We start from the raw sequence: 19,231 nt of genomic DNA, 5'->3' as shown, positions 1-19,231 counted from the left end.
AAAGAGACTGCAAGGAAGGAAGGCAAAGGAATGGAAGGAGTGAAGAATGGAAGGAAGAAAAGAAAGAGACTGGAAGAAGGGAAAGTAAAAGGAAGTAAGAGAATGGAAGGAGTGAAGAATGGATGGAAAGGAAGGAAGGAGAATGAATGGAAGGAGCGAAGAATGGAAGGAAGGAAAGGAGGACGGAAAGGAAAGAAAGAAATAAGAGAATGGTAGGAGTGAAGAAGGAAGGAAAGAAAGTAAAAGGAAGGAAGGAAAGTAAAAGGATGGAAGAAGTAAAGAATGGAAGGAAGAGAATAGAAGGAAGGAAGGAAGGAAGGAAGGAAGGAAGGAAGGAAGGAAGGAAGGAAGGAGAATGGAAGGTAGGAAAGGAAAGAATGGTGGAAAGGAAGGAAGGAAGGCCAGAAAGAGACTGCAAGGAGGGAAAGAAAAGGAATGGAAGGAGTGAAGAATGGAAGGAAGGCAAGACAGAGACTGGAAGAAGGGAAAGCAAAAGGAAGTAAGAGAATGGAAGGAGTGAAGAATGGATGGAAAGGAAGGAAGGAGAACGAATGGAAGGAGTGAAGAATGGAAGGAAGGAAAGGAGGACGGAAAGGAAAGAAATAAGAGAATGGTAGGAGTGAAGAAGGAAGGAAAGAAAGTAAAAGGAAGGAAGGAAAGTAAAAGGATGGAAGGAAGGAAAGTAAAAGGATGGAAGAAGTGAAGAATGGAAAGAAGAGAGTAGAAGGAAGGAAGGAAAGAGAATGGAAGGTAGGAAAGGAAAGAATGATGGAAAGGAGGGAAAGAGGAAGGAAGGAAGGCCAGAAAGAGACTGCAAGGAGGGAAAGAAAAGGAATGGAAGGAGTGAAGAATGGAAGGAAGGCAAGACAGAGACTGGAAGAAGGGAAAGTAAAAGGAAGTAAGAGAATGGAGGGAAGGAAAGAAAAAGAATGGAAGGAAGGAAAGGAAAGAAGGAAATAAGAGAATGGTACCGTAGGAGTGAAGAAGGAAGGAAGGAAAGGAAAGAATGGTGGAAAGGAGGGAAACATAGAGCATGGAAGGGAAGAAAGACTGGAAGGAGTGAAAGAAGGAAGAACACTCTTTGATAGTTTTTATTTGTAGATAGACTATCAGAGGTAGAACAGATCCTATCACACTTCGAGATGTTGGAGGAGGAGGAGGAGGAGGGTCACGAAAGTGAATACACTCAATATCTTTTTTATTTTCTCCAAACCACAACTCGGCTCGTTTTCTCATCCAGTGTAAACAACGAGCGATTGTACTGGAACAGAGCTTCTCGAGCATCCTGAGGCACAGAAGTGCTCCACCACCAAGTGTCTTATTTTCTGATTTGAAAAAAATCAGCCTGGGGTTGTAAACTTTTACACTCATCAGTATCACGACTGCGTATCTTTTGTGTACATTTTTCTAAAGTGTTACAGACCGATACAGAAAATGACAATGACCTTGACCATCTTTCAAGTCCCTGTTTTGAGTTTAACCCAAACCTTGTTTCCCTTTTTCTTTTTTCTCAGCTCGAGGAAGTACTCGTTGCTCGGCGGCAGCAACCTGCTGATCAGCAGCGTCACGGATGACGACTCGGGCACGTACAGCTGCGTAGTGTATAACAAAAACGAGAACATCACTGCTTCCTGTGAGCTCTCCGTCCTCGGTGAGTCGTCTGTTTCTCAAGGTCATTCAAGAGTCACGTCATGTATTTAAAATGAAAACAGGTTTTCTCCGAGCCTCTCTTTATGTATCAGTGAGTTTAGAGGTGGTGATGTAGGAAACTCACGAGAGCCTCTCGGGACGTCTGTAGCAGAATTCACCGTAATCTCCTGCTGAAACGCTGCCGTAACGTCACACGGCTTTGTCCATGCTCAGGCTGATCTCAGATCAGCGCTTTCTGGAGAAGGCTGTAAATATGGACTTGTTAATATTTCTCCAGAGGATCCAGTTTTCTCACTGCAGGCCTTTAAGAGCAGAAGCCTCTGATAAAATATTCCCTGCAGGTTGTTTCACATCAGCGATACTGACGCCAGCAGCAGGAGCCAAAACTGGCGCCTTTTTCTTAGCAGCTCTCATTAGCATAACGTACTGCATCACCTTCCACTGCTGCTTTTGTCTTCGCTTTTACTGTTTTTTTTTTTAACAATCGCTAGCTGATGACCTCGCATGACTCTGGAGAAGGTGCTTGTTAGGAGAAGTGTGTAGATGTCTGATTTCAACTTAGACAATGATTTGAGTTAAAAATAAAGTGTGTGTGATATAATTGTTTTTTCTTTTGCTCAGGCGTTTTATATCTTTCGGGCTTGTGAGTTGTGTTAAATGTGTAAAAGCGTTCCGTTTGAAGTAACTCTCTCACAGACCTGTAAAAATATGAAAATTTCTTAACATTTATTAATATTCTGTTCAGACCGAAATGTTTTAAATGTATTTTTAGATGTTCCCTTGTTCTTCACACTCACTGCTTTTCCTTTTTGTTTTTATTTTTTATGATACAGTTCGTGAACTTACGGTATTGACGTTTGGAAAGTTTCAAAAAATGGATGAAAAAAGTATTGAAAGGGTCTGAAAATAAACCCCTGAAACAGATCCCTCTATTTGGCAGTTTATCTCCAAATAAAAAATATTTCCAATAAGTTATATTCAACATGCCGAACATCTTGGAGCAAAGCAACAGTCCGAAACATAAATCAAAGTCAAGCAGAAAGACTGGGGGGAAAATATTGGGCAACATTTTTAAAGCAATGTGACAAAAGATTTTTTTTTAAGTATAATTTTAAAAATAGTGTATTTGGGGAAGGAATGAAGGACAGATGGAAAACAAAAATGAATTTGAAAGAAACAGAGAATAATGTACAAGTATGTATAGCTAGATAGATAGATACTGGGGATATATAGAAAGATAGATGGATGGATAGTGTAGATATGTGATGGATACTATGGATGGGTGGATAGATGGGTAGAAGGATGGTAGATGGATAGATGTTGTAGATAGATGGATAGATGGATGGATATATACTGTAGATGGATGGATGGGTAGATGGATGGATAGGCACTGTGGATGGATGGATGGATGGATGGATGGATGGATGGATGGATGGATGGATACTATAGATGGATGGATACTATGGATGGATGGATGAATGGATGGATACTGTAGATGGATGGATACTGTAGATGGATGGATGAATGGATGGATACTGTAGATGGATGGATGGATGGATGGATGGATGGATGGATGGATGGATGGATGGATGGATACTGTGGATGGATGAATGGATGGATACTGTAGATGGATGGATGGATGGATGGATGGATGGATACTGTAGATGGATGGATGGATACTGTAGATGAATAGATGGATACTGTAGATGATGGATACTATGGATGGATACTGTAGATGGATGGATGGATACTGTAGATGGATGAATACTATGGATGGATGGATACTGTAGATGGATGGATACTGTGGATGGATGGATACTGTGGATGGATGGATGGATGGATGGATGGATGGATGGATGGATGGATACTGTAGATGGATGAATACTATGGATGGATACTGTAGATGGATGGATGGATGGATGGATGGATGGATGGATACTGTGGATGGATGGATGGATGGATGGATGGATGGATGGATGCTGTAGATGGATGTATAGATGGATGGATGGATGGATGGATGCTGTAGATGGATGTATAGATGGATTGATACTGTAGATGGATGGATGGATACTGTAGATGAATAGATGGATGCTGTAGATGGATGTATAGATGGATACTGTAGATGGATGGATACTGTAGATGAATAGATGGATACTGTAGATGGATGTTCTTCAGTGCAGTGATGTGCAGAAAAAGTTTTAAAAAAAAACATGCAGTGGTAGAAAGGACGGAAGAAAGAAAATGCATTTAGTGGAAAGAAAGAAAGAAAACAATGTATTTGTAGAAAAGAAGGATGGAAGGAAGGAAGAGAAAACAAAAATGAATTTGAAGAACAAAACCGAGAAGAATGTAGAGATGGATGGATTGATAGGAATCCTGTTTTTCACCGCAACAGCAGGTATAAATCACTACTTGTTCCCTCTTAATATCACGATTCATCATTTTATCATTTTTGTTCCTTGTGAAAGTAAAGGTCTGTCTGAAGGGTGTGTAAACTTTTGCACTTGAGTGTATCACGGGTGTATCTTTGGCAAGGGGTTGTTTTTTTTCCCTTTTTTTGAGGCTCATTAGTAACCTTTAAAATTAGCAGTAAAATAAAGTAAAATTTGGAAAGTGTTAAAAATCGTTGAAACTGGAATTTTATCACGAGTTTAAACCTGAACGCATGCTGGTGCAGAGTCAGTCTGAACAGAATCACAGCGTTACGCTAATGTCCTCGTGTTACTAATAATATCGTACAGTAACTTACAGAGTGACTCGTATGCAGATGTGTAAACAAATTTGTTAAAAATAAATGTGATCTGATCAATGTGGGGAGTCTCCAGTGTCGGAGGAGGGAACTCTGTCGTTTTCTGCACTTCGCAGTTTCTTGGTGAAAAAGAGGCTGGTGAGGGAACGACTGTTTATAGCTACTATATGCTAATGTAAGGAATAATAAGGAAATACTGGTTTCTGGAATGTTCCACAACAATAACTATAAACTAATAAAAAGGGTTTTTTTTTTTTTTTGAAGCCAGTGCTTTGTCGTCCTGGTTCTGGAGTAAAACCATCCCAAATATTTTGGCATCTTTCTTCATCCATGTCACGTTTGTTAATTAACTGAGTTTGGGGGAAAAGAAAAGTGAGTAAAAAGTGAAGGTGGTGATAATCCAGTTTTTAATCAAAAATCCAAATTTGTAACCGTTCCCGCATTGGAGTGAAGGAGGCGATGTTCTTGTTTTGTGCTGTGAGAAGATTTCCAGCGCTTTGAGAAGAGCTAGAAAAGCTTCTGAAAGGTCAACATGAGCATCATCACAAATACAGACAGATGATCGGCACACCGTGTCCTGCTCGTGCTGTTGTGATGTTTTTCAGCTCCGGTGGCTCTGTGACGCATCCACTTCAATATTTGTCCTAATTTTTCTAAAATTGACCTTTTTAATAATTGGAGGAATGTTCAAGGCAATCAGTGGGACTTGGGTCAATAGGTACTCTCAGCTTTCATTTCAGCCTGAGTAATAAGACGAGGATGAGCCGGATCATCGAGGTCCAGCAGAGATTTCCAACAGGTTTCAGAGGACGTCGTTTAGGTTGGAGGTTCGGTTTTCTTTCGGCTGTAATTCGTGTCCTGTGGTTTAAATCAGAGAGACTTCAGAGTGGAGTGTTTTGAGGGTTCGGACCTTTAACCCTGGGCTTCGATACCTGGATGGGAATCAAAATAACGTGTTTATTAACTTGTACAAATCCAGTGGTGATGAACCATAACAATCTTATTAGTTCCTTTTTGTAGATTTTGTTTTGTTTTTCTGGCACATGCTCTTTATTCTAATTAATTCTGTTAGTCACGCAGCGGGATGGCGAGGATACGTCACCGGACTTGGCTTTCTCCCAACAACAAACATTCCAGTCGTATTAAACGGAGCACAGTGGCGTCTTTAGCCTACGACAGGGTGGAAAACGTGCTGAGGGCGTGGACTTCAGTGAAACTGGAGATAAATCTCATTTAATTAAAGTGCAAGTATCCAGGAAAAGTGGATTCAAGTGAAAGTAAATAGTTGAAACGCAGTGAAGGATAAAAACATAAAACGCAGATGTGTTTAACTGGTGAAATTAAAGTAATGTCATCTTTCATGGACAGAAAGAAAGAATAATGTGGAAGAAAGAAAGGAAGGAAGGGAAAAATGTATTTGGAGGAAGAAATAAATAAAGAAGTAAAGAATATAAAGACGGCAGGAAGGAAAAGAAAAAATGTGTAAGGAAGGAAGGGGAAGAAAAAACTGTTTTTGAGGAAAGGAAGGAAGAAAGAAAGAAACAGAAAGAAAGAAAATGTCAAGGAAAGAAGAGAAAAAACTTTTTTGAGGAAAAGGGAAGAAGATAAAGAATTGAAGGAAGGCAGGAAGGAAAAGAAAAAATATTTGTGGAAGGAAGGAAGGGGAAGGAAAAAAGTGTTTTTGAGGAAAGGAAGGAAGAAAGAAAGAGACAAAGAGAAAGAAAGAAAATGTCAAGGAAGGAAGAGAAAAAACTTTTTGAGGAAGAAAAAAGGGAAAAAATAAAGAATTGAAGGAAGGAAAGAAGAGAGAAAATGTGAAGGAAGGAAGAGAAAAAATGCATTTTGAGGAAGAAAAGGGGGGAAAATAAAGAATTGAAGGAAGGCCAGAAGGAAAAATGTTTTGTGGAAGGAAGGGGAAGAAAAAACTGTTTTTGAGGAAAGGACAGAAGGAAAATAATGTATTTTAAGGAAGAAGAAACTAAACAGAAGTATAGCAGGAAGGAAAAGAAAAAATATTTGTGAAAGGAAGGGTAAGACAAAAGTGTTTTGAGGGAGGGAAGAAAAAAAGAAAAAAGAAAGAAAGCAACAAAGTGAAAGAAAGAAAAATGGGAAAGACGGGAGAGAAAAAAATTATTTTGAGGAAGGGAAAGGAATAAAGAACTGAAGGAAGGCAGGAAGGAAAAGAAAATATTTGTGGAAGGAAGGAAGTGGAAGAAAACAGTGTATTTGAGGAAAGGAAGGAAGAGAAAAAAATTATGTATTTTAATGACGAAGAAAATAAAGAACAGAAGGATGGCAGGAAGAAAAAAATATTTGTGGAAGGAAGGAGGGATAAGAAAAAAGTGTTTCTGGGGAGGGAAGAAAGAAATTGAAAGAAAGATGGAAAGAGAGAAAAAGAGAAAAATGTGAAGGAAGAGAAAAAAGTAAAAGAAAGAAGTAAAGAATATAAGGATGGCAGGAAGGAAAAGAAAAATGTTTGTGGAAGGAAGGAAGGAAGGAAGGAAGGAAGGAAGGAAGGAAGGAAGGAAGGAAGGAAGGAGAAAAAAGTAGTGTTTTTGAAGAAGGAAAGAAAAAGAAAATGTGAACAAAGGAAGAGAAAAAAATGCATTTTGAGGAAGAAAAAAAGGAAAGAAAAAAGAATTGAAGGAAGGCAGGAAGGAAAAGAAAATAATATTTGAGGAAGGAAGGAGAAGAAAAAATAGTGTATTTGCAGAAAGAAAGAAAGAAAGAATGGAAGGAAAGGAAAACAAGAATATATCTGAAAGAGAAGGAAAGGAATGTCTTGAAGCAATATGGAAAGAATGAAAGTAAGAAAGAAATAATGGAAGGAAGAGAAAACAATGGATTTGAAGGAAGAAAAAAGGGGAAAATAAAGAATTCAAGGAGCACAGGAAGGAAAAGAAAAAATGTGTAAGGAAGGAAGGGGAAGAAAACATGGCGTATTTGAGGGAAGAAAGAAAGAAAGAAAATGTGAAGAAAGGAAGAGAAAAAAAATTATTTTGAGGAAGAAAAAGGGAAAAAATAAAGAACTGAAGGAAGGTAGGAAGGACAAGAAAATATTTGAAGAAGGAAGGAAGGAGAAGAAAAAATAGTGTATTTGCAGAAAGAAAGAAATAATGGAAGGAAGGAAAGAAGGAAGGAAGGGAAAACAAAAATATATCTGAAGGAGAAGGAAAGGAATTTCTTGAAGCAATAAGGAAAGAATGAAGATAAGAAAGAAATAATGGAAAGAAGAGAAAACAATGGATTTGAAAGAAGGAAGAAGGTATGGATGGATGGATGGATGGATGGATGGATGGATGGATGGACGGACAACAGTGTTATGGCATGTACACTGTATAATAACCACTGAAGAAGTGTTTGGAGTAGTTATAAAATATATATTACCAGTCAAAAGTTTGTGCACCCCAACTCTACTCATTCATACGTTTTTCTGCGTTTTGTGTTTTCTACATTGGAGAACAAAACTGAAGGCATCAAAACTGTGAAATAACATCTGGAACATAGATGGAATTATACGGTAAACAAAAAAAAGTGTTAAAAAGCAAAAAAATTCATATTTTAGATTCTTCAGCGTATCCAGTGTTTCCCTTGATGATGCTTTACACGCTATCGGTGTCATCTTAACCAGCTTCATGAGGTAATCACCTGGAACAGGTGCACCTCATCAAAAGGTAATTAGTGGACGAGTTTCTTGCCTTCTTAATGAGTTTGACATCATCAAATAGTAAATAATAACAATACAGTAAACAGCCTGATGCCATCCACAGCTGCAGTAATCCATACATATTACATCAGGAACCGTTCAACTAACTAAAGAGAAACGGCATCCATCATTACTTTAAGACCTGAAGAGTCTTTTAATTCATAAAAATAAAGAAAAACTTTTGAAATAGAAGGCGTGCCCAAACTTTTGACTGGTCTTGTATAACTCCACCCCTCAGCTCCGGTTCTGTCCGAAGGCTGTGACGTCTCGACTCTTCAGCGGGGGTCTGTTTGTGTAGCACAAAGCAGAAATCACAGAGAAGCTCAAGTTCTAAACCCGTCTCTGGATAAACTTCTCCACAGCTGAGAAAGCTGTCGTCCTGATTAGTAAGCATGCCGCGCTACACACGCTGCGTGCTCTCTGGGTTTCAGCTTTGTTCTACATCCCTAACTCTGAGACCGATGGAAATAAAACACAAAACCCAGGACCAAAGGTGACGGATGATGCAATCGGAGGAAACTCAAACCGAATGGGTGATGTGGAAAATTGACTTTTCGAGGCTATGTCTCTTAGCTCTTACATCCTCCTTCTGAAATATGAGGACAGAGATGAATCATAGCCAGAAATAACTTATGCTAATACCGTACTCCATGGGGTAGCGGTGATGCTAGTGATTTATAACTCGTGATATCGGCGTCCTCTCGGCTCGGCCTTGCGCCGCTGTGTCACACTGTACTTAATTGTCATTATAAGAGATGAGTGCTGAGAGGGGAAAGATGGTCCAGGTGATGAAAAGCGCCGAGTGGTGTTTGTAGGGTTGTAAACATGGCCGAGTGGAGTGTATCGATCATGTTGCTGTGCCACCTGTGTGGAAGAGCGCGCTGAGAATCACCGATTCTTCACAGAGAGAGCGAGTGTTAATGCGCCACATCGCTAATCAGAGCTGCTACGGCGTTAGCAAGAGACAGTCATTAACACAGTACAGATCAATAGTGCTCTCTCTCTCTCTCTCTCTCTCTCTCTCTGTGTTTTTCTATCTGTCTTTCTGTCTCTCTCTCTCTCTCTCTGCCTCTCTGTCTCTCTCACTCTCCCCCTCTGTCTGTCTGTCTCTCTCTCTGCCTCTCTCTCTGTCTGTCCATCTCTCTCTCCCCCTCTGTCTGTCTGTCACTCTCGCTCTCTGTCTGTCCATCTGTCTGTGTCTCTCATACTCTCTCCCTCCCCTCTATCTCTGTCTCTCTCTCTTTCTCTGTCTGTGTTTTTCTATCTGTGTTTCTGTCTCTCTCTCTGTCACTCTGTCCCTCCCTGTTTCACTCTGCCTCTCTGTCTATCCATCTGTCTGTCTCTCACTCTCCCCCTCTGTCTGTCTGTCTCTCTCTCTGCCTCTCTCTCTGTCTGTCCATCTCTCTCTCCCCCTCCCCTCTCTCTCTCTCCCCCTCTGTCTGTCTGTCACTCTTGCTCTCTGTCTGTCCATCTGTCTGTCTCTCATGCTCTCTCTCTCCCCTCTCTCTCTGTCTCTCTCTCTTTCTCTGTCTGTGTTTTTCTATCTGTGTTTCTGTCTCTCTCTCTCTGTCACTCTGTCCCTCCCTGTTTCACTCTGCCTCTCTGTCTATCCATCTGTCTGTCTCTCACTCTCCTCCTCTGTCTGTCTGTCTCTCTCTCTCTGCCTCTCTCTCTGTCTGTCCAGCTGTCTGTCTGTCTCTCCCCCTCCCCTCTCTCCCCCTCTGTCTGTCACTCTCGCTTTCTGTCTCTCTGTCTGTCCATCTGTCTGTGTATCTCATGCTCTCTCCCTCCCCTCTCTCTCTGTCTGTCTCTCTCTCTCTCTCTCTCTGTCTCACTCTCCCCTGTTTCACTCTCTCCTCCCTGTCTCACTCTCCATCTGTCTGCCTCACTCACTCACTCACTCACTCACTCACTCACTCACTCACTCACTCACTCACTCATTCACTCACTGTCTGTCCATCTGTCTGTCTGTCTGTCTCTCTCTCTCACTTATCTCTCAAACCATTTCTCCTGCTATTTTCTTATCCTTTATTCATTTCTTTCTCATATCACCTCCTCTGTCAGACAAAAGCCTCAGTGTCCCCATTATTATTATTATTATTATTATTATTATTATTAAACCCAACAGCTTTATTTACATTCTTCTGCAGTATCTCAGGACCGGGTCATGAATTTTGGATGAGAAAGTGAGAATGTTCTCCATCCCTGATGTGACCACGGTGACCTCAACCGCGCTGCACACACACCCACCTCTGCACACACACACACACACACACCTCTGCGCACACTCCCACCTCTGCACACACTCCCACCTCTGCACACACTCCCTCCTCTGCACACACACACACCTCTGCACACACTCCCACCTGCGTGTGTGTTTATTCTGAACCAGTGTAGAGAGACAATGAAAGACGTTCATAAGAAGGTGCGAGGTGGTGAGGAGACGCTGTAGAGCTGGAACAGACGCACTATTTTGTGAAGGAGAGAAAAATATGTCTTCGGAAAGAAAGAAAAAGGAAAGAACGAAAAAAATTGAATGTGACTAAGCCTAAAGTTAATTAATATTTTTTTAAGTAATCATTGTCTGGTCAGTGTGGTACTAGTGCAGTATCTGTCTGGGAGATGTTGTGCTGTTATTGGGAAAATAATCATCTCTGGGAACAGCTCAACCATCATCTTTTTCATTTTTACAGAAACTTTTTATATGAAGAAGGAAGGAAAGAGAGAAAGAAACAGTTTAACGAGAGTGTGGCAGAGAAAAAGTAAGGAGGAAAGAGTGAAATTATTTGGTGGAAAGAAAAAGTTTTGGGGTTTTTTTTAAAGATTTTTTTACCTTTATTGGATAGGACAGTGCAGAGACAGGAAATGATCGGGAGAGAGAGAGACAGGGAGGGATCGGGAAATGACCTCAGGTCGGAATCGAACCCGGGTCCTTGGACCCGAGCCACGACGCCCCCAAGAAAAAAAAAAGTTTTTAAAAATATGGCAGTGAAAAAAGGAAGGAAGAAAGAAACAGAAAGACGTTTGGTGATAAAGAAAGAAAGAAAAAACTTATTCAAGGGTAAAAATTAAAGGAAAGAAAGAAACACTAAAAATGTGGCAGTGAAAAAAGGAAGGAAGAAATTATTTGGTGAGAAAGAAATAAAAATGATTTGAAGGTAAAAAAAATTAAAGGAAGAAAGAAAGATTGATTTAAAACGTGGCAGTGAAAAAAAGAAGGAAGAAGCAGGAAGGATTTTTTGGTGAGAAAGAGAAATTTATTTGAAGGTGAAAATTAAAAGAAAAAAATAAAAATGTGGCTGTGAAAAAAAGGAAGGAAGAAATTATTTGGAGAAATACAGATGATTTGAAGGAAGAAAAAAAGACTGATTTAAAAATGAGGCAGTGGGGGGAAGAAGGAAGAAAAAGGAATAAATTATTTAGTGGGAATGAAGAAATGAAATGAATGAAAAATTATTTGAAGCTAAAAATTAAAAGATAGAAGATGCAGTGTGGAAAGAAAGAATGAAATAAATAATTTGGAGGTTAAAAAAATTTAACAACATATAAGGAATAAAACACTTGAGGGAGCGCTGTAATTGGAAAATAATCAACCTCCCTGTTGTTGATTCATTTCCTTTATCAGCAGACTGCACATGTTTTATTCCTGAATTCATGCTGCATTTACACACAGGACCAGGACACGCAGGGACGTTACACAGGACCTGGACAGGAACCTACCAAATAAACACTAACCAGAAATTGGGGGAAAATCAGTTTAATAGCTTTTACTTTTAATTAATTTTTTTTTTTCCTGAGCAGCTCAGCTCTTCTGGATCCTTCGGGCCTGAAAGTGGAATAAATCCGTTCTTCTGGTCTTTTCACTGGCCGTGAGAGCTGCTCGCTCCGATGGTCTTGAGGCCTTTTGAAAAACATTTCCATTATCACGTCAGTAAAGTCGTCGATATTCAACAGCATGCGGCGCTCTCATTTCTCAGAGAGACGGAAAATCCTGTGGCCTCGAGCTGATTCGCAAACACCACGACAAGGCAAACAAGGACACGGGACATCATGAAGGAGAGTTATAATGGATGGAAAGGAGAGAAGAAGGAACGTAATTGAGCTGCTTGTGATAAAAGCATAAGCGATAAGAGAGTCGTGACCTGATTTTATGAAGCGTCTTTATAAAATAAAGCACACAAGTACGGAAAGAGCACAAATATGCACTTATAAGTACAAGGGCAGATCTTTAAGAGCCTTTTAATTGAGGCATTTACATTTGTTTATTCGCTGAAGGCTATTTGAGGACGTCATAGAAATGCAAAGTCGGCAGAACTTACACTGTCTTCCACTTTGAGTTTTATACTAATATACTTTATATACTTTATACTTAGACTCGGCAATATGACAAAAATATCATATCATAGATTTTATTCAATCCACATTCACTGGATATGAGCAGTCATGCGCTCTGATTGGCTACTCTGCTACTAGGATATCAGCTCATATACTGTGAGGAGAGAAAAACAAAATGGTGGCGTACATCAAGTCAGATACATCACTTTATCAAGTATTTAAAAGAAGAAGAAATAGCTAAAAGAATATAGGTTTTTTTTCTTCACCCAATATCTCCTGTTCCACACTCCAGCCCAGTTGGTGGCAGTAATGCACCTTTAAGTTGGTTTCCCAACTTCCAAAAAACCCTAAAGAAGAAGAAGAACATGGCGGAGCACATAGACATATAAACATAGACGCCGCATTGAGCTGGTGGCCCGTTGCTGGGATACGTCAGAGTGTCCGCCATATTGGATGTGGCAAATCTTCCCCGTAAACCAATGCAAGTAAATGGACTGAACTTCATAAAGCCCCTTTCTACAATAATATTTAATTCGATGCCTTTTATTCACCCATTAAGACACACACGTATATACCGTATTTTCTGGACTATAGAGCGCACCTGTATATAAGCCGCATCCGCTCTATTTTTAAAAAAAAATTAAAAAAAAGATATACAAGCCGCACCGGGCTATAAGCCGCAGATATCTATGTTGAAAAATTAGATATTTACTGCATGTACAGAACGATTTTGTACTGTAAATGTACATGTATGTACCTGAACAGATTTTTTCCGAACAGTGCCTTTTAACACGGCAGCAACTTTTTTTCCGTTTTTGATTAAAACGGAACAGAACCAAGAGAAAATAACCGGTATTTATTTACCTTCATTTCTCCTGTGTTTGAAACCACAAGTCACTTTAATCATCTTCACTGGATTTGAAAATAATTACCAGTTAGTAATTTGTCGTGCGTGTTCTATCTGCTAAAGATCTGCTAATTCTTCTTTGCATTGATTTTTCGTCTATCTTATTTTTGATTCTACTTCCGGTTAGAGCGCCCCTAGCGGTGGAAGAAAAATCCACAGAATAGCCGCACCTTTGTATAAGCCGCATGGTTCAAAACCTAGGAAAAAAGTAGCGGCTTATAGTCCAGAAAATACGGTATTTGGGAAACAAACAAGTATCAAAGCAACACATACGGGGGTGTTGTGGCTCAGGTGGATAAGGTGCCATACCATAAATCCGGGGATCCGGGTTTGATTCTGGCCCGAGGTCATTTCCTGATCCCTCCACGTCTCTCTCTCCTGCTCATTTCCTGTCTCTACACTGTCCTATCCAATAATAAAGGTAAAAAAAAAACACATATAACTTTTAATGTGATGGTTATAAATAGTGTGCGAAATACCCTGTACACTGCAAACTAGCGATAGATAGCTCAGGTAAGCTAATCAGTCAGCATACCGTAGCAAGCTACCAAAACCTGAGGCCACAATAACCAACCTACAAGACTGAATATGATAAATGATGGAAATAGTGAATGAAAATAAAAATGTACTGTTCTATTTATTGAGTCACCACACAGACCTACTCTCGCTGAATAAAGTGAGCTGAATGACCGCCAAACTGAGTTCGGCCAGGTTCTAACGCCATACCAAAACAAAATACATCACTGATTCCTTCACATTCAGAAAGGTTAAAAACATTCATCATACGTTCAAAAACGTTCATCATAGTGTGGCACTGTATTATCTAATTCTCACTGCTTATAACTCTACACCTCCCCGGTGGAGATGAGCTGGGAAACTGAAGACTGAAGGAACAGTATTGAAAAGTATTTTTCCAGTCTCACCTGTGAAAGGTAATCCCATGTGATCTCGTTTGGACGGTAAACCTGTTGGTACAGTTAAACGCAGCACATGAATGAGGCATCTTTATTCTCGGCTACTGTCTAGACGCTATACCAGAGACGGTTGAAGAATCTCCACTTTGCCACATCCAATATGGCGGCGAGGATGACGTATGATTCTACGCAGAAGGCGGCGTCTATGTTTATATGTCTATGGCGGAGCATGTTACTGAACCAACAGAGGACGAAATAAAAACTCTCCTCGAAAGCAAAACCCCCCCAAAATACAAAAAAAAGCAATAAAATATGGAATAAAATTATTTGCTGGTAAGAACGTGTTGGTTTTTTTTTTCAATAATTATTACTGTCTCATTTTTCACAAATTGCGCCTGTCATTTCGCCAGTTTGTTTACATTCTAAGCAGAAATTATTTTGTCGGACGTTTTGTATAAAGCTTTTATTTATCAAATTTGCAAAAAAAAAATGTTCTGTTTCTCAAAATCCAGTGAATGTGGATAGAATAAAACAGTTATTCCACTCAATCTCGTCGTACATGGATTATCAACAACTCGGCCCTACGCGCCTCATCGGCTATCAGCTCATGTACGACTCGATTTTGTGGAATAATTGTTAAATATTTCGAGACATTTCGACGATACACGATATGCATCAAAGGTTTGGAAAAAATTACATCAAAACAGTAGTGCTGCATTTGAAAATTTTGTTTTATGGTACTTTTATTAAATGTGTACAAAAATAAATTAATGCTGAAAAAAAAAACAGGGGGCGGCACGGTGGTGTAGTGGTTAGCGCTGTCGCCTCACAGCAAGAAGGTCCTGGGTTCGAGCCCTGGGGCCGACGAGGGCCTTTCTGTGTGGAGTTTGCATGTTCTCCCCGTGTCCGCGTGGGTTTCCTCCGGGTGCTCCGGTTTCCCCCACAGTCCAAAGACATGCAGGTTAGGTTAACTGGTGACTCTAAATTGACCGTAGGTGTGAATGTGAGTGTGAATGGTTGTCTGTGTCTATGTGTCAGCCCTGTGATGACCTGGCGACTTGTCCAGGGTGTACCCCGCCTTTCGCCCGTAGTCAGCTGGGATAGGCTCCAGCTTGCCTGCGACCCTGTAGAACAGGATAAAGCGGCTAGAGATAATGAGATGATGAATAAAAAAAAAAACAGGGAAAAAATACAAATCTGTAAAATGTTTTACAGACATTTTACAGTTTTAAAGACAGTTGAAAATCTTCATGAAGTCTGCTTCTGGAGACATTATTTCTTTTTTTAAAATGTACAAAACTTTATCACGCCATTTCAGAAAATTGCATCGTAATAACATATCACAATGTCCATATTATATCATGATATTGCCCAGCCCTCAGTGTAGTATTCATGAGAATAGGCAGTATACAAAAATGATCATTTGCTAGGTGATGCTAGTCAGTCATGTGACCACATGTCATAGCTCTTTTTAGAATGATGAGCTTTTAGTCACTGTGATTTAAAATGTTAGACCACACTGAATTCTCAAATCTGGTCAGAACATGTTGATTGATCTCCTAAAAAAAATACATTTCGCTATGGTGCTGTTTTCTCCAAGGAGAAAGCTAGAAGATAAGTTTATTTAATATTTATGGAAGGAAACTCCACATCACTTCCACCACTGGAAAGAAGGACTTGATACTTTAAAGATACATGACAAGCTGCATTGCTTTTTTGGCTGAGGAGTAAGAGACAAAAAGAAAGAGTCGGTACAAAAGGAAAACAGTCAAGGTGCATTAAATAACCAGAAGCTTCCTTTACCAAGCAAAGAACTGGCAACAATTCAAAATATTCAGTGACACAACAGAAAAGGGTTCACCCTATCATCCGGCGATCACTAGTTCAAATCCACTTGGAGGAAAGAGCTATCCGCCGACTTCCATATGCATGAGCTGACGGATAGCCATGATTGTCTAACAGGGGAGAGAGAGTATGCCACCGCTCCTTCCCGGAGAGCACAGGACAGTTTTGCTGTGAGCTCCCGGCCATGGATGGCTGTGGCATCGTCAGGATTTGAACTAGCAAGCTCCAGATATTTTGATGGTTTTATGCTATGAGTAAAATTGGACTGAAGTCAGCAGACCTACGTTCTTTTCCATTGACTGTGCTCCATCATATCATTGGTTTGTTTAAAGTGGGCATGTGCCGTCTTTGACCGCCATGCAATGGAGTAGTAAGTCGTCTCCTTCCCTCTACTAGCCTGGGGTGGTGCCTTGAGCAAGCACTAGCAACCCCTCACCAGGGCTGTGTTGAAAAAATCGATTTTCCGATTCTGAATCGATTTGCATATTATTTCCTGAAGATCGATTTTTTTAAATTACATTTTTCCTGGTGAACTTTAACCCCACTCGTCGCGTCATTGAATTCGCGCAGGCGGTCTGGATGCAAACGGTGCGCCTTTTGGCGGATGCCGCCTTTTTCACGGCTGAATCGTGCAGATCCGATTTTTTTTTGGGGGGGGGCGTTGGAGTGTCAGAAGAAAACAGTAAAGCTCCTTTTTCTGCAGAAGAATCTTTTTGTACCCAAGTGATGGCAGTTGATGGACAGTTTACCCAGTCTGTCTCAGGTCAAGTTTAAGGTCCAGTCAGAATTTATTTTTGTGTGCACTTTAACAGGAAACAGCATTTTTATTTACAGTCTGAAGTTGAAATTTCATCTCATCTCATTATCTCTAGCCGCTTTATCCTTCTACAGGGTCGCAGGCAAGCTGGAGCCTATCCCAGCTGACTACGGGCAAAAGGCAGGGTACACCCTGGACAAGTCGCCAGGTCATCACAGGGCTGACACATAGACACAGACAACCATTCACACTCACAGTCAATTTAGAGTCACCAGTTAACCTAACCTGCATGTCTTTGGACTGTGGGGGAAACCGGAGCACCCGGAGGAAACCCACACGGACACGGGGAGAACATGCAAACTCCACACAGAAAGGCCCTCGCCGGCCCCAGGGCTCGAACCCAGGACCTTCTTGCTGTGAGGCGACAGCGCTAACCACTACACCACCGTGCCGCCCCAAGTTGAAATTTAAGGTTTATTATTTATTTAAGTTTAAAATTTAAGGTAAATTTAAAGTTTAAGTTTAAATGTCCTGTTTACATGTTCGCACTTTAAAGGCAATTGAATGTCTTATACTTTTTATATTTTGAAGATTTTACACAAAACTGAGAGACACTTATGTTTCCTAAGGTGCTGTATATTTGGTTCTTATTTACAAATGGTATAATGACCGTTAGGTTACTTTGAAGCCAGTAACCAGCAATCTGTTTACATTTACACTGGCTAAGAATCTCTTTTTTCACATTATAAAATAAAAATGCATTTGTGTGCAACAGCAACAGCTTTTGGGTGAATTCTTAATCTTAATAATGCACCAGGTTAGTGTCCCATTTGGACACTATTGTTGCAGGTATAGAGACCTCTGGCGTCCTCTGTTTTGCTGTCTTGATTCGCCTTTCTGTGAGGGGGTTTTGATCATTATCATTTTCACCAGTCTTACAGCCATCATTAACTACCAATACTTGATTAATTTGGTGTTGAATGTCAATATAATACAATTATTAATATGTTGCTTAACTACACAGTCAAAAATGGTTCTAATAACACTAACCCGAATCGATATTGGATCGGATCGGATCGGATCGCATCAAATCATATAGAGTCGTGATAATCGATTCTGAAGCTTCAGAATCAGAATCGAATCGATTCTTGAAATTGGAATCGATAGTCAGCCCTACCCCTCACTGATCCTCCCCCTGGTCAGGGTTACAACCGAAGACTGGACTCGGCAGACTGCGCAGAAGAGACTACCACCTGGTGATTCAACGGGCAGGAAGGCAGACCCAGCAAAGCATTTGTGGAGCACGATCAGGGCACAGTAGAACACTGTTGGCCATCCACTGCATCCCAACCTAGCTCCAGCCATCTTGATTCTGTCTTGCCCTCAGACCCAGTTAGGTCATGACGAGAGAGTGAGTCTGACAGCTGCACAACTCTTCCTCACTCTAATCCAAGTCATGCGCAAGTCATGACTTCAAATTGGTTTGTTTATGGAGTTTATTTCCAACTTGGAATTCTGAGATGAATGGACAGCATTTCATTGCCCTTTACTCTGTCAGAGGTCAGGATTTTTCCTGCCCATAGTTCATCCCTTAACCACTCTTGACTATATACCTGAGACGACTGATTAGCAACAAACCAAGAGATACATTAAAGCAAAGTACAAATATCAACAAAACCAAGCAGATCATTTGCAAAAACACTATATGGCCAGAGTATGTGGACACCTGAATACAGAACATCCCATTCCCAAACCAATAGTGAGTTGTTCCCTCTTTGTTGCTGTAATAACCTCTACACTATTGGGATGGCACTAGATTTTGGAGCATGGCTGTGGCCCATGTTGTCCATTTAGCCACAAGAGTGTAAGAGGTTTGGCATTAAGAAGCCGGGCAAGAAGGCCTGGCATGCAGCTGTCGTTTTATCCAATTTATCCCAAAGATGTAGAGTGGGGTTGAGGTCATGGCTCTGTGCAGGCTGCACGTGTTTTTGACACCTACGTTGGCAAACCATGTCTTCAGCAGGATACTGACAACACTCCAGAAATCTAAGGACACAAAAAGTGTGGGGTTTGTAAATAGAGTCTGTCAGGATATCCTTTGCAGGCAGTGCACCAATTTCAATAATCAGGGTGCCTGACTTGGACACTTTCATTCCGAATTTGCATCTGTCCTAATGTGGGGTTCTTGAATAGTATGTCAACCAGTTTGGACCATAAAGATCCCAGTACTTCGGCCATTTTGAGCCAACCAGGCTGAACGATATCCATTGTCCACACTTCATTTGTGGGTCTTTTTAAATTTCCCAGTGTGAACACTAAAAATGACTAGTGCACTAGAAGACAACTCCTTAATGGACTTGACATTATG

The 19,231-nt window shown here is 40.5% G+C and overlaps 1 protein-coding gene across 1 annotated transcript in view; it reads left to right on the top strand.

The window, feature by feature from the left end:
- The window catches only part of dcc (DCC netrin 1 receptor), a 638,603-nt gene that overhangs the window by 281,988 nt on the left and 337,384 nt on the right, over window positions 1-19,231 (top strand). Inside the window, exon 5 of the mRNA XM_060912655.1 lies at window positions 1,515-1,651. Coding sequence (XP_060768638.1) covers window positions 1,515-1,651 — 137 coding nt within the window. The remainder of the gene's footprint in view (window positions 1-1,514; window positions 1,652-19,231) is intronic.

The sequence above is a fragment of the Neoarius graeffei genome, chromosome 28 (genome assembly GCF_027579695.1).
Source record: "Neoarius graeffei isolate fNeoGra1 chromosome 28, fNeoGra1.pri, whole genome shotgun sequence".
In the NCBI taxonomy this organism is placed as follows: Eukaryota; Metazoa; Chordata; class Actinopteri; order Siluriformes; family Ariidae; genus Neoarius; species Neoarius graeffei.
The sequence above is the reverse complement of the archived record's forward strand: the minus strand, read 5'-3'. Positions and strand labels throughout refer to the sequence as shown.